At 39.9% G+C, this 15,961-nt stretch overlaps 1 protein-coding gene across 1 annotated transcript; it reads right to left on the reverse strand.

Annotated features, from left to right (window-relative positions):
* Nucleotides 1-11,047: 11,047 nt before the first annotated feature.
* tp53 (tumor protein p53) lies at nt 11,048-15,754 on the reverse strand. The gene is made up of 10 exons (XM_083910309.1): nt 15,633-15,754; nt 15,464-15,548; nt 15,148-15,342; nt 14,027-14,201; nt 13,166-13,278; nt 12,878-12,987; nt 12,568-12,692; nt 12,392-12,480; nt 12,233-12,303; nt 11,048-11,893 (listed from the first exon to the last, which is right to left on the reverse strand). The coding sequence occupies exons 1-10, from the start codon at nt 15,722-15,724 to the stop codon at nt 11,806-11,808; spliced, it is 1,143 nt and encodes a 380-aa protein (XP_083766435.1). The 5' UTR covers nt 15,725-15,754; the 3' UTR covers nt 11,048-11,805.
* Between the last annotated feature and the right edge of the window lie 207 nt (nt 15,755-15,961).

Consider the following 15,961-nt stretch of genomic DNA (forward strand, 5'->3'; position numbering starts at 1 on the left):
ACATGTTCACATCCAAACAACATTCAAAACACATTCCTTGTATTGTGAAACCTTGACGTGGCCATAAACCTGATTCTGAGTTTGAGGTCAACTGAGGTTGGAGGTCAAGTATACACAACATGTTATATAACCGTATTGGATCGAACTATTACTTTCTTTTTAGGATCAACATTTACGTTTTCACAATATAGATCAAATCTGTACAAATGTGCAGTCACAGACGATGACATTGACATAGAGTGGTGATATAAAAACATCCACTAGAGGGTGGAAAAATAAAATAAAACAGTTGTGAGGGCTGAAATAAAACAGGTCTAAAAAAAAAGAGTTAATCAATAATTATACATTTTTATGCATTAGTGTACTGCACATACGGTATATTACATAAGTGTGCAATCATTACACTTACCGAACGACACCAAGGCCAAAAGGAGTCCCGCGCTGATAACAGTTACCATGGCAACAGCCACTCGGGCTCTGCTGTGACAGATCTGACAGGATCCTGTGCCTGTGATTAGATTAAAATGTTTTATTTCTGGACCATCACTGATAGCAAAATAGAGGCCCCATTACATTGTTATACTTATCAGTAATAAAAGTAGACGATATACAGATTTTATACTTCATATAGAGGATTTGACTGCTAATCTTTTGACTTTTATGACAGGGAAAGTGAATATTTGCATGTTATTCCTCAGCCTACAGTCGAAGTGTAATATCAGGAAATATCGGACTATTGTCAGGAACTCACCTGCAGGTGTTTCTCTCTCTTTTTCGACCCCCGTGAGTCTCTGCGATGGATCCATGCTGGTCTTCGGTCTTCTCTACGTGTCATTTTGCACACATTTTAGCTGCACTAAAATGGAAACCACTCCACCTGTTCCTCAAATTACAACCATTCTGTCCTACACGGTCCAACGGTTCAAAATGCAAGTTTTAAAGCCCTTAAAAAAACACGGAGTAAAGGAAGCTGGCTGGGTGTGCAGTTCATGTGTTCATGTGCACCATATATATGTACAGAGGCTGAAGGTGTTATATATGTGTGAACGCAGCTTTTTCACAGTCGTGTTTTTGTTCTTATGTCAATAAGAACACTCTCACTGCTCCTCCAGTGTTTTACCTACTGATGGTCTTTTCTAAGTGTGCAAAAATGTATTTATTCATCTTTTGTTTTTGTACAAAAATAATCACTACTTCCACAGAAACTAGAAACCTCCTATTTGTGTAAAATCAAGTTTTTTTGTTTGTTAAAAAAAATAAAAATAAAAATAAAAAAAGGCATATTAATTCTCATGTGGTCAAATTTCCCTACAATCCCTAAAAGGTGCATTATGTAATAAATCTAAAGCAACTGGCCATAAAATCCTCCTAATATGTCACAGAGACTCAGGAATAATGTTCATATAACAAACTGAACTCACCAACAACAACAGTACAGACAAAATATTTGCATTAAAAAAAATCTTTTGCAGACTGCAAATCATGTTTATGTTTTGAAATCATGTTTTGGCATGTGGCGCCACCTACCGCCATCTACCACTCATTGCAGTCAGTAGAGTCTCAGCTGCAGAGCAACCACGGGTTGCCAGTTACTTCAGAAAATAAAACCTAAAAGACCTCGGTATTTTGAATTTGAATGTAGAAACCGTTTTTGGCCACATTCTTACATATGGCACCTTTAACTTCTGTTGTTCTGTTGTGTTTGATATTCATTTAAAATCCTAATTTGAAGGAATTGATTAGATAAGGTTTTACTGTTATAAAGCAATTTTTGAAATAAGGCAAACCTTCTTCACCACCATCTTTAATTTCGTCTCGTAACACACAACAATATAACAGAAATGAAAAATGTAAAACATGCTTAACATAATATGTACACTAAAGATTATTCCCCCGTGTTTCCACGCTCCTGCTTCTTCAGATTCCAGGAAATAGCATTCCCCAAAGACTGGCTGAAATGTGCTTGCAGCTGCAACACAACACATTTTTGAAACAAATTATGAAGAAAAAAAAAAAGAAAGAAGCAAAACAAACAAACAAACTCTGCACCTACATCTGGTAGTGAGTGACATACCTGGAGGATCACACTTTCCTCTGAGGCGGCGCTCGCGCAGAGGAGATATTCGGGGGACGAGCACATCATCGACAGGCCTATTTCCATTTCCTCTGATTCTGAGAAACAAGTGTGAAGAGGAAGTTTTTCTCTCATTCGTGCTTCAGTATTTGCATGTGGCACGTGAAATAAAGGCCTACTGTTCTAATGTCTGCACAGTCACCATGTTTTATCAGTATAGTGTGCATTTCGAAAGAACTTCCTCTTGTTTATTTTGCATTTTTAGCCCAACTGCTTTAAACAGAATTTCTTTTACAGAAGTGACAGCATTTATGTTGATGGTATTTTCAATAAAAAGGCAGTTTCAGCTGATAGAAGAGAAACAAAAAATAAAAAAGTAATAAAATCATACACGAAGCTTATAGGAAGGTGAAATTATCATGTAAAGTGTGCTAAATGACTAGGAAAACCCTCACCTGTAAAATGTGACGTGGTCGACGGAGGACTTTGAGCTTCATCAGTCACTGTTCGCACTTCAAATGTGTAATTGCTCCCTGATTTCAAGTCGCCAAACGTGTACGTGGTTCTGTTAATCTCCGACACGGACTGGCTGTGGCCCCAGAAGCTGGAGTTGAGGCGAACAGCGTACAGGGGTCTAACTGCATTCTCAGGCGCCGTCCACTGGAAAGTGATGTGGGATTTGTTGGTGGAAACAGCTTTGGCGTCAGTCGGTGGATCCGGCACTGAACAAAGAGAGAATGAAGTTACTATCTATACAGTTGTTGAATTTAAAACACTATTTTGCATCATATATGGACAAAAGTATTCAAACGTCTGATCATTACACGTACAGAGGCTGTATTGATGTATTGAAATACATATACAGGACTTTAATATGGAGTTGGTGGCCCTTTTGCATCATTCTTGGCATTTATAAAGTCAGGCACTGATGTTAGACGACAAGGCCTGGCTCACAATCTCTGCTCCAGTTCATCCCAAAGATGGTTAACAGAGTTGGGGTCAGGGCTCAAGTTCTTCCCAGGGTTATTATAGTTAACGTCAAAAACTAAAACTAGCAGTTAAAATAGTTTTCACTGAAATAAAAATAAAAACAACAATTAACAAAGCAAAACTAACTAAAACTAAACTGAATTGTAGATAAATTTAGCTTCGTCTTCATTTTTTCCACAACTTCTTCTAGAAGAACCATTTGAAGTTTTACTTTTGATTCACCTGCAGGTGTTAAAAGTTAAAGAATGAAATTAAAGGATTTGATAATCCATATTTGGTGTCACAGTGTCTACAAGTCAAGGCTTTCTCTTAATACCTTAAAAACTAAGACAAAGACAAAATGAAAACTAAACTGAAACTAGTCAATTCCTCAAAATAAAAACTAATGAAAGTTTCAAAACTATAGCTAGAAAAGCACTCGGTAGGCGCAGACCTCGGCCCAGGCCGCTCATTGCCTACAAAATACACCCTGGTGACAAGCAGCGTCTACGGATGACGGGCAAAATTTACACACTTGTTCCTGGTCCCATTGCGGACATTTCCTGAAAACTTCATCCAAATCCGTCTGGGACTTTTCCTCTATTAAATATAAGGGGCCGAGCCCAAAGCCCGACTAAAACACCTGAATTTAGTACTTAACAGGTGAGGCCAAATACTTTGTCCATATATCTGTATGTACTCTGCATTTTCCATACAACCTCCTCTTGATTATACATACTTATTAACAAACTTATGAGAGTTAATGTTACACACTGGACCTTTAAAAAGGGGGAAAGAGGAAAAACTCGACACCAGTGACTCACGGGTGAATTTGGAGCGTTTTACTTGCGAGCTGTGGAGATGTCCACTAACACAGGAGACCATCACTGTGTAATTGGCTGCCGTCTTGAGAGAGGAAAACGTCCTTGTTCGGTTGGTCAGTCCCTGGATTGTTTCAACATTTTCACCATCCAGCTGGAGAACGACGGCAAAGGATGAGCAATTTCTAGCAGCGGGGGTCCAGGTGGCAGAGAGGGAGTTATGTGTTGTTTGTAAGCTCAGGTTTGAAATCGGTCCAGGAGCTGGGATGGAGGCATAAAGTCAGATTAGTGACATTTCAGCAAAGGACATTTATAGATGAGGTTCTGTCACACACAGGTGTTGGTCTCCATGAAGACCACGTCCTGAGACACAGTATAGACAGACACTGGACCATAACAAGACTGGACATCCCTCCCTGTTAGCTGCAGAATCATTTGTAGAAAGTTACCGGTGTAGTTGACCACGGTCACTTTGTCTCCCTTCACAGTCCCATTGACCAGCGCCGTCACACTGAGCATGATCCTGGTGCCCATCGGCAGACCTGGTACTTTCACTTGCTGCCGAGTTTGAGTCGAGTTGTGGTTTATTACGTCATCAAACCATTCGCTGTTAGGAAGAGAAACAACAATAATGACGATAATGAAAGTTTACCAAAAAATCTGTAATATCCTACCTGTGTTCAGAAGGTTCTCTGATAAAGACTTGAGTTGTCAGATGACCAGATATAGACCGAATCTAGAAAAGCACTCGTGTTCTGTGTCTAGCAGTTTATGTTAGCTATTTATTTGTATTTATGAAATACATCCTTGGGGCTGGGAGGTTGTGAATTTTACTGCGACATTTACTGACTCGGAGAAAGATAGGCCACATACTCATTTCATGTGGACCGTAAAAAATAATGGAATTTAAACAGAATATCAAAAATATATATATATATATAATATAATGTATAACTCAGACTGCGCGCAGTCATGATAGGGCCCTCGCATCCCCACTCACTTTCGAATACACAAAAACTTTCGTCAACTTTCCACCTTTGACGTGTCCACCGAGTTTCGGGAAATTCAGTGGAACCCAATATTCCCTCCGTTTTCACCTTAGGGGGCGCTATAGAGCCATTGATCAGCGCATGGGTCCGGGAACTATGCCAATATCGCACTTTCACCAGACCTCACCTCCGTGCAAAGTTTCAAGAGTTTTTCTGAGCGTTAACCCCTCAAAAAAAAAAAGCCACGGATATCATAATAATCTGAAAGATAACAATAGGTTCCTCTCACAAATTTGTGCCAGGAGCCGTTTCGGCCACTGCCATTCTTGGCTCGTGGCCTAATTTTATATATATATACATATACATATACATATATATATATATTATTCTTATGTGGCACTTTGCCTTTATTTTTAATAGAGACAGGAAACATAGTGAGACAGTGGGGAGACAGTAGAAGGTTCCTTTATGACCAGTTGCTCAAGGTAAATCATCAATATGATGCACACCAGATGCCCCATCACCAGATGCCCCATCATTGCAGCTTTTAAATTGTTGTGCAAAAAATGTGCAAATAATGCGATTGAAACAGTCTGACTCCTCCTTGCTCTATTATGTATATGTGTGTATAAGTACAAGATTATGGCCACCCATTAATTATACAATCGAGATATGTAATTATCACCAAATACATACACATCTCTGTCATCCACCGCCTGCACCCAGTAAGCTGCAGCGTGTCCCTCTGGTGGCCTCCAGCTGAGCAGCAGGGAGATGTTGGTGTTCTCAGACACACTCAGGTTGGCTACTTTACCAGGTTCTGGAAAAGGGGGGAAAACAACAGATAAACACTGATAACAAAATACACAAGGCTCACAGGTGTTTCTGTTCAGGCTGGATGTGGCATCACTGATTTGAATTTGACATGATTTTAATAAACAAATATAAAGGGAAAGAAAAGGAGCATTGTGTGTAGCACCCATGTTATTTATGGAGTGCCGTTTGTAAAGCGGCTCAACTTGAGAATAACTGCAACATTTTGTCACAATTAGCTTCAAACAATGTTTGAAAAAGTGGTGTGAATTTTTGAAAGTCACTTTTTAGCACATTTACAACAATATTAGTTAACTTAGAAATGTATTAAATAGTCAAAGCTAAAGATTAAATGTTACACCTAAATGTTAAATCTAAATCTAAATGTTAAATATAAATGTTAAATGTAAATGCTAAATCTAAATGCTAAATCTAAATGTTGAATCTAAATCTAAAAATAAATATAAATGCTAAACATAAATATAAATGTTAAAAATAAATATAAATGTTAAATCTAAATCTTTTGGGTGAAACTAAATATTTAGCTAATATGTACCAAGACTAGTGTTTTTGTGATATAATCTCACTTGTATATGTCGAGATGCTCGATCCTTCGCTCAGTGTGATGTTGTCCCCGACTCCTGTGAGGACAGTGAACGTGTGAAGGCTCCCAGGCATCAAACCGTCAACTTCTGTGCCCTCTTCGTTATTCCTGTGATTATTCTCATCATCGTCGACCACAATAAGATAGAAATCCAAGTTCCCCGCCGGTCTGTTCCACATCAGAACCACGGATGTTTCCGTCACACTGGTTATTGTGAGGTTTCTTACTTTGTTAGGTACTGACAAAAAAAGAGACAATACAAATGACTAAATATCAACACAAAAATCGACCACTTTATTTGGCTAGTGTACTTCAACTTAAAGGCACCATATGTAAGAATGTGGCCACATACGGTCACTACACTCAAATTCAAAACACCAAGATCTTTTTAGGTTTTGTTTTCTCCGCAATTGTATCTCAGACGTAACTGGCAACCCGTGGTTGCTCAGCAGCTGAGACTCTACTGACTGCAATGATTGGTAGACGGCGGTAGGTGGCGCCACATGCCAAAACATGATTTTAAAACATAAACATGATTTGCAGTCTGCAAAATAGTTTTTTTTAATGTGAATATTTTGGCTGTACTGTTGTTGTTGGTGAGTTCAGTTTGTTATATGAACATTATTCCTGAGTCTCTGTGACATATTAGGAGGATTTTATGGCCAGTTGCTTTAGATTTATTACATAATGCACCTTTAAAGCTGCAGTAGGACACATAAATATAAGCAAATGTCCAAATGAGTTCACACAGTGCTGATTAAGTTAATCAGCTCCACACAACTTTCTGTGTTTCTCAGTATAGTCATCAATGATTCATTTCATACACAGCAGACAGACGTCTGTAACTCACTGGTGTAGAAAGAGACCTCCTGTGGGTTGAGGTCTCGCTCACATTTTACAGGGATCACCTGGACAGAGTAGAGTGTGCCCGCTGTCAGGTTGAAAATGTCGGTGGTCAAATTAGTCGGGGTTTCCGTCATTTGTTTGTCACCCGTGACCTCGACGCGGTAATGGCTGACGCCGTTGGGTGCCGGAAGCCACGAGAGCGAGGCACCGGCGGACGTCACGTTGGTCACGTTGACGTGGCCGAAGAAGCGATCTGGGATTTAAAATGAGACGATTATTGTGAATTGGGAGTACAAAAAAACAAAACGGTGAATATGATGCAAAATTTTTATCATGCATAAAAATAATTAATAGTTATTCCCTGGGCAGTGCTCAAAGACTTTACAATAAATGAAACAAGCAACAGATGCAATGCTGAGCTGAATTTGCATCTTCTTCTGGTTTTAATGAGTAGATAATTAGTGTCAGAATGCATACATTAGCTATATGCTTCATCCTAGATGTAGACATTATAAATTAAGTAGTTTTTGGCTGAATATTTGGTAGCGTGTGTCTATGGATTTGGGTTTTAAATGTGCTATTAGCATGTGGATTCGCAACCTTTGACACATGGAGAATGAATGGATTCTTTCTCGTTGGTGTGAAGTGAGGTCACATGCAACAGTCCATGTAAATGAAATACTTAGTCTCATTTAAATGTCATTTATCCTAAAAATGGAAGTGTTATCGCCAAATCTTCAATATGAATTTGATTTTAAAATAGGTACTAATACATACTAAGTAAGATCTCAGTATGAGGGGTAATTACTGTTTAAAATTCAAGATTTTTTTCATAAGTGGTGGGACAGGAGAAAATTCAACCAGTTTTGGCTTTCTGGTATAGTAAATGTTGTGAAGAGCAGCTAAACTGGGTATATGAATTCATTCATTCACAACAGCCATTTTGCATTTAGCATTTCATGCTAGCTCACTGTCGCACTGACCCCATGAAACATGTCAAAGTGTATTGTAAAACCATGTTGTGTGCCACACATATGACAAGAAGACGGCTTGAAATGAGTCCTTACCTTCATAACAAATAAAAGGCAGAGGCTCTGAGCAGCTTTTTTCAACCCAAGCCCCAAAGCTTAGCATGGCAACACAGGAGTCTTCCATATAATTGTCATCAGGCTCTGGGTCAGTGTGCAGCAGCGTTGACGAGCACATACATCCTCCTTCAACTGACAGCGGTGGGGCCATAGTTGTGAAGTCATTTTGGTCAGTGACACTGGTGAAGCTAGTCATGTTAGTCATATTGTAGTCAGGGACACTAGTGAAGCTAGTCATGTTAGTCATATTGTAGTCAGGGACACTGGTGAAGCTGGTTATGTTAGTCATATTGTAGTCAGGGACACCGGTGAAGCTGGTTATGTTAGTCATATTGTAGTCAGGGACACTGGTGAAGCTGGTTATGTTAGTCATATTGTAGTCAGGGACACTGGTGAAGCTGGTTATGTTAGTCATATTGTAGTCAGGGACACTAGTGAAGCTAGTCATGTTAGTCATATTGTAGTCAGGGACACTAGTGAAGCTAGTCATGTTAGTCATATTGTAGTCAGGGACACTCGTGAAGCTAGTCATGTTAGTCATATTGTAGTCAGGGACACTAGTGAAGCTAGTCATGTTAGTCATATTGTAGTCAGGGACACTGGTGAAGCTGGTTATGTTAGTCATATTGTAGTCAGCGACACCGGTGAAGCTATTCATGTTAGTCATATTGTAGTCAGGGACACTGGTGAAGCTATTCATGTTAGTCATATTGTAGTCAGGGACACTGGTGAAGCTGGTTATGTTAGTCATATTGTAGTCAGGGACACCGGTGAAGCTATTCATGTTAGTCATATTGAGGTCAGGGACACTGGTGAAGCTATTCATGTTAGTCATATTGTAGTCAGGGACACTGGTGAAGCTAGTCATGTTAGTCATATTAAGGTCAGGGACACTGGTGAAGCTAGTTTGGGTGGTAAATTCTGTGTGTCTGGTGAAGAAGCTTGTTGGCCTTGCGTTCATCGATGCTGGGCAGGTGCAGGAGCAGCTGCAGGACCTCGGTTTTGTGAGGGAGGATTTCAACACAGGTTGACCAGGGTACCAGTTCTGGAAGGTGAGGAGGTCCCCGTTGCTCCATCGTCTCCAGGGCATACTGGAGTTACCGGTGGAGTTACTGGTGTAGTTACCATTGTAGTCACCGGTGGAGTTATTAGTGGAGTTACTGATGGGATAGAAGTTCTTCCGGAGTCCAATCCATACATCAGAGGTGAGTTTCTTGGTAATGATCTGGATGTTGTCAGGGGTCAGAGTCACCAGCTCTTTGAAACAGACCTAATGTGATACAAAAAGTAACTCAGTAAGTCATTTTTGCCACACAGGCAGACAATTACAGTCTAAATAAATAATTTGCACCCCAAAGGACAAGCAGTAGATAAAGGATGGATGAATGATAACTTTCCTTTACATTTCCTTGACGAGTAGGTCAAAAAAAAAAAATCAACTTATCCCTTGAAATAGCTTGATATCTGGGATTTTTATTTTTTTTAACTGTTTTTACTGTTTCCAGCATTTAACTTAACCTGTTCTGTGTTTGGTGTCCGGGTTAGGGTTGGGCAGTCTAACCCTGTTAATAAAATTCAATACTTCTGCTACATGGTGCTAGTTAAAATACAAAACTGCACTGAGGACAAATATTCTATTATATAGAATAACCTCATCATCTAGCTCTGTTCTCTTTAGTTGTGCAGCTCCACACAGGTGCACTTTGGTCATTTAGGTCACACCCTTCCCAATATTTTTTTTTTCAAACACTCAAGACTTTTAATGTACCTGGCAATGGTTCCTTGCCTCGTTCCATGTGAGACGATGGGTCTGGGTGAAGTATTCTCGGTCTGCTGTAGCAGGCATCAACATCAGTGCTGCACAGACAGAGGAGACAAGGTCAATAACACACATGCCACACTTTAAACTGCCATCATCAACAAGACATGGTGTTTTATTCTGTAATATATGAACACATTTCTAACACAAAGGCGAAGCAAGAACATTTTTAATATAAACCCAATAGTAAAAGCCATACTGAACATTTTAAACTTGTGGTTCAATAATTAATGGTTGGACATAATATGCAATGAATGAGAGAAAATAAAATAAAAATACTGACAATTACTACCAGCTTCTTAAATCAAACTGTTTATATTGTGGCTATAGATTATATATCCTATAAGAAAACAAGATATGAAGAAATCATCTTGGACTCAGTTAATTGAAAAATTTAAATACTGCATCTTTATAATTGGTGGAATAAAAAAAATAATAATAATAATAATCAAGACTCACCCCATAATATCAAAATACAGACTTTAACCTGTTGAGTGAATGGTCTCATGACTCGCAGAGAATCCTTTGGAATAATTTCATCAGAGAACAGTTACCTTTACACAAAAAGTAAACTTTTAAAACTTAAAAGTTATACTTTTATGTCAGAGATACAGCAGTTGTGTCATCACTCACCCAGGCTACAGATGAACCACCCAGCTCTCTGACCAGGAAAGGAAATAAACTCTCAGTATGACACCTTAACACATTTATACACAGTCCGGCAACATCATATTTAAGGAACAACACACAACTCTGTTCCACAGAGGACGGGGTCACGCTCTGAATGCAGGTTTTGCATTGAAATTCCACAAATGCAAAGTACTAAACGAAAAGGTGGTGTGAAGAGCAACGGCACATTATGTATAACAGATTTGTGCAATAGAACACAGACACATGGTGAGATTAAGCATTTATTTTAGCATGACTAACAATGCTAATTAATACAAAAACATGAAAAAAATAACAATGAAAAATATATAGTAAAAACATAAACCTCTTTTATAAAAAAAACGAAGATCCCAACATAATCAAAAATACCGATATTAAACTAAGGAATGCCGTTGGTATACTTGAATGGCAGTGGTAATTAAAAAGTAGTTTTAACTACAGACAGTGATTGGTCGCTGAAGTGCTGATTAAATGATATTAAAACAAAAAAACATCATCCTGTAAAATAAAAAAAGGTCCTGTGAATGTTTATTTCCTATGGAAGTATTAGAATTTCTCCTCTCCCTCTACTTTTGCCTTGTTGTTTGCATATAAAAACTCACTAATACTCGAAGATTGTTTGAGGGCGAGCCAGCCAGCCCCGCAACACCGTGTAAAAATGTGTGTCACCAAGGGAAACATCATTCATTCATTTTCTACCACTTTAACCTCCACATGAGGGTCGCTGGTGCCAATCCCAGCTGACATAGGCCGCCTGTCCATCACATAGCCACATAGACAAACAACGGTTCACTCTCACAGGCAAAGATGGTGTCAAATCTGTTTTTGGACTGTGGGAGTTAAAGTGGAGAACCCCCCCCCCCACACACACACACAGGGAGAGCATGCAAAAGACAAAGGAAAACAAAATAGCTATAATGGAATACAGTTAAAAATGAACGGCAGTGACTTTGTTAAATTGTGATCCTCTGTAATCATACATGTTTTTTGACCAAATTCAGATCATAATTATTGTTCAGACAATCCAAGACAAATGCGCTTTGGTTTTTATGTATTTAGATCAACATAATAATCGAAAATGCAGACATGAATGACATTCATGATCGGTGCTCTTCAGTCGCTGTCACTGCGCTCTCCTCTTTGCATCAGCCGCTTGCCAGAAGAGGGCACAGCCACCTCTGGTTTTTTATTTTTCACTTTGCTGCCGAGAGAGGGGGGGGGGGGGGGTGGAACAGGATGAATGACACATATGAAGTAATTTTGAATATACTCAAACTGCCAAGTGGTAAACTATACATCTACACCAAAGTTAGAGAATCCTGCATAAAGCATTTATGACGGATTAGATTATATCAAACACTTAGTTTAATCAAGTATTTATAAAACATAGACCTTGCACAGATCATTAAATAAACCAAACTGTCTTCGGGGAAATGTATATATTTTTAAATGGTATCACAGCTCTGGATCATAACCACATCTTGAAGTACCTGGAGACTTAAACCTGTATTGTTCACTGTGGTTTCGTTGCATTTCTTACCTCTCTTTATCCAGCAGCTCTAAACCATCATTGATTTTCTTCAGCGTCTCATATCTTTCACGGCCCTTAACCTGCAGGAGAAATCACCAGAAAATGATTTAGTGTAAGGAAAACGTACTACAGAAATCCAGCTGTGGACCACTAGGCATCTTAACTCACATGGAGAACGAACACCTCCTTCTCATCCTCCTCTGCGCTGGAGGCAGACTTGCTCTTCTTCAACATCTCAGGAGGTGCTTGAGTGCTCTCTTAAAAAGGAAAAATCAAATTAAGGAGATTAAAGAGCAGAATAGATGGGATAGTATGAAATCTAGCATATTTCAACACAAACATACTTCGTTTCTTGGTTTGCTTGGTGCCACTTTGAGTCTTGGTGCTATTCTCCTCTTCGGTTTTCCGGTCTCTTCCAGGACAAGCACAGACTCGAACCTCAAAGCATCTCCGACCCAACACCAAACCCCTGGGAAGAAAAAGAGTACAGTTCTAAGAACTAAAGGGGTAATTTTGGCTGCACAAACGACACTAAATACCAACTTTTCAAACTATATAAAATACATCTTATTCAACACTTTGTAAACATCCAAAATACAATTTGTCTTGATATACAGTTAACTATCTAAAATATGAAGCAGAATAAAGTTTTACTCTGGGGTCTCAAGGGTGAGGATGGTGAGGATCGGCCTCCGGTTCATCCCTCCCATGCAGGAGCTGTTACACATGAAGCTGAGGAGGATCGTCGTCATCTCTGAGCCAAGCTGGAGCAAGAAAAGTAAAATGGGTTAAACCGACTGCTTATTATCAAAAAAACACTACACCATCTGATAAAGACACTATGACCATAGGAGCATTTCAAAGTGAGACCATTTTGTTCAAATGCTTTATGGTAACAAAATTACAGACAATATTTCAAGAGTTTAAGTTTGGAAGCTTTACCTGTGGGGGCTCATAAGGCACAGTGACGCTCTGCCTCTTTGTGTGCCGATCCTCAAAATACTGAGCCAGCTGGCTCCCCTCCACTCTAATGAGGTGGCTCCGATGGTCCGCAGCTGATATGAAAAACATTGGAAAAAATTATTTAATCACTACAGAACTAATAAGCTAAAAACAGATTTCACATAAAAAGTAGGGATGGGACTTTTTTGTCGCCAAATCTATCGACAACCGACATGTGCGCACCTCGACAAAAAAATGTATAGTAAAAAAAGTCGAAGTGTCATAAACACGTAAAGTTCACGACCATGGAGTTTTAAAGAAGCTGTGCAAGAAAAGGTGATCCTGCTGTCCAGACTCTCTGCGCTCTCACATGCACGCGTCACCGGCTCGTTCTCTCCAGTGGCTGTGCGCGTCCAAGCGTTTGTGTGTGTGTGTGTGCAGTGCGAACGAGGTTGCGCTTAAGTTTAGGACAGGAGTGGGGGACATAACGCGAGCGCTAAATGAAGACGGCATCTCACCCAGTCAGGATCACTGTACTTCACTCTGGTGGACACCTAACGAGTGCAGGTTCAAAAACCTGAGCGGTCTGCTGAGTGGCAACACGCGTTCCAGCTGAGTCCGCTTTTTTTTTTTCACTCATTTTTATTATCGCTGCTCTGATGGTCAATAATGGACATTACAGCCATATTTTTGAGCCTTAAATTAAGTAGTACAGTGTAGAATAGTTTACACCCCCGCATTGCTGCTGTTGCTGCAAAAAAAAAAAATCCCAACGTGGACCTCGACAATAGACTCTAAAAACTTGTGAACTTCCCATCCCCCAATAAAAAAGGAACATTTTTAATGCAACATTGTCCTTACGGTCTTCATTCTGGTGATGAGGACATCTGCGCACCACATCGGCAACATGCTCCGTCTTTTTGTACACCGCGGTGGCTCTCAGCACAGCGCCCTGGGGTGGCTCTTTGGCCACCAGCACCTCAACGGGGGTTGTTTTTGCCAGCTGGCAATAGAGCTTGTTGAGGAGCTCCGAAAACTGAGAGAATCACAAGGAGAAAGCCATACATTTAACTTAATGTCTACACACGCATAACGTGAAACTCAGTCCAAAATCTTTACCAGAACTGTTCTTTAAGACCAAAACACTCAAACGCTACCCTTGATAAAAGTACTAAAAGCTACTCTTTCTAAAGTAACAAGGCAAAAGTAAGGTTCTCCAGAGCCATAACACGAGTTCCTTACAATTAAAAACTATTGTTTATCTCGCTATCGCCCGTTTTAACCATTTCAGAGCTGGATCAGGGCAGCGGAGGAACATGTCCCGTCATGTCAGAGTGGTACTTTACAAGCAGGCAGCAGCTCTCCCACAGACCAGAAGACAAGTTAGGGGCGGGAGTTTCAGTGCAGACCACCCTAACTTAGCCAATCTGACCAACCGCAGTGCACTGCTGCATGAGTCACACACAGATATCAATGCCATTGGCTGTTAAAGCACTGTGAATTAGTCAAGACCTTTAAAATTTAGCTAATAGTCACAATGAGATTCCACATGAACGCCATCGTGAGAAGAAAAGAATGGAGTTTCAACACGGAGCTAAGGTAAGATACTTGATTTTACCATTTATTAAAACTTATTTTTTTGTGTGAGCTACATCTTTTCCATTCACAGAGATCGGAATATAAAATCTGTCAGTGAGTAGCGCCACAGCTCTGGGCAGCCCATGAAAGTCTTTGTCTCAGGAATGGAGCTCAGACTTACACTGTATACCAAGTTTGGTTGCACGATAACCTGCTATGGGCAATGGTGAAATGAAAATCTGGGATCGAGTTTTTTAAGTCATACACAATTTCCGACATTAAAATGTGTCTCATATTGATCATTACTGAAAAAAGACAAGGATTATGGTAAAAACCCATATTGCTATAATGTGCAGCACTGTTCGGTATAAAATATAAGCCTTTCTCAGCCTGGAATTTCTTACCGTGGAGGTGACTGATTTGGCTGTGCCAGACTTCTGAAAGCGAAGTTGGAAGCCATATTCCCCAGGGTAGTCGGTAGTGACTGGAACAGTGGAGGATGGGGGAGTAACGCAATCCTTAAGCAAAATCTCCGGTGGTGGAAGTTCAAAGAGTTTCTCATCAAACTGCTCAGTCAGCACGTGTTCATTGATGAGATGCTAAAGAACAAAAGCGTCAGGTTTGCCTCCTTAACAAATTCAGCTTAAGACCCAATGAATATTGAGGGAAATTAAAATGCAAGAAATCTATTCCAGTTATTATAGAGGTAGAGCAGCTTACCAACATTTCCATATTTCCCTCTTCCCTCCATGCCTCATGCGACACGTCAGTTGTTGGTGGGATGCCAGAGATGGAGGCAGTCACTCTGCAAAAACAAGCACAAAGTTAAACCTGTTTCTGGGAGACAGTGACATTTGTATAGAGGTTATCCATTATCATATAAACTTACACTCTCCCCCACAGCTCCCTGAAGGAGTCGTCCTGGCTCAGGGGCAGGTCCTGGCTCAGGGTCAGACTGTCAAGACCTTGCCCTTCCATCATTTATTTCTCGCCTTTGCCCAGCAGAGAAAATGAGGGAAGAGCCGAGGAGCAGGAGGGCTGATGAAAACAGGAAGTAAGTACTTGTAACGTCACATATGAAACTCAATCTCTACCACACTTCCCAAATAACCGACTCCCATCAGATTCAGCAGCATATGACACACATTTTACACATTTTATAAAGTAATGTCTAAGTTTGTATTCCCTGGCTTTTAATTATTTAATACTTATTTTTAA

Source organism: Microchirus variegatus, assembly GCF_963457635.1.
Source record: "Microchirus variegatus genome assembly, chromosome: 2".
Taxonomy (NCBI): domain Eukaryota; kingdom Metazoa; phylum Chordata; class Actinopteri; order Pleuronectiformes; family Soleidae; genus Microchirus; species Microchirus variegatus.

Bases quoted from the DNA above. Each gene is read 5' to 3' on its own strand.
- tp53 (XM_083910309.1), bottom strand. From the start codon at position 15,724: ATGATGGAAGGGCAAGGTCTTGACAGTCTGACCCTGAGCCAGGACCTG. The intron at 14,202-15,147 runs GTAAGAAATTCC...TGATTCTCTCAG, and splicing joins CCAAATCAGTCACCTCCACG to TTTTCGGAGCTCCTCAACAA. The intron at 12,304-12,391 runs GTGAGTTAAGAT...TTTCTCCTGCAG, and splicing joins AGGAGGTGTTCGTTCTCCAT to GTTAAGGGCCGTGAAAGATA.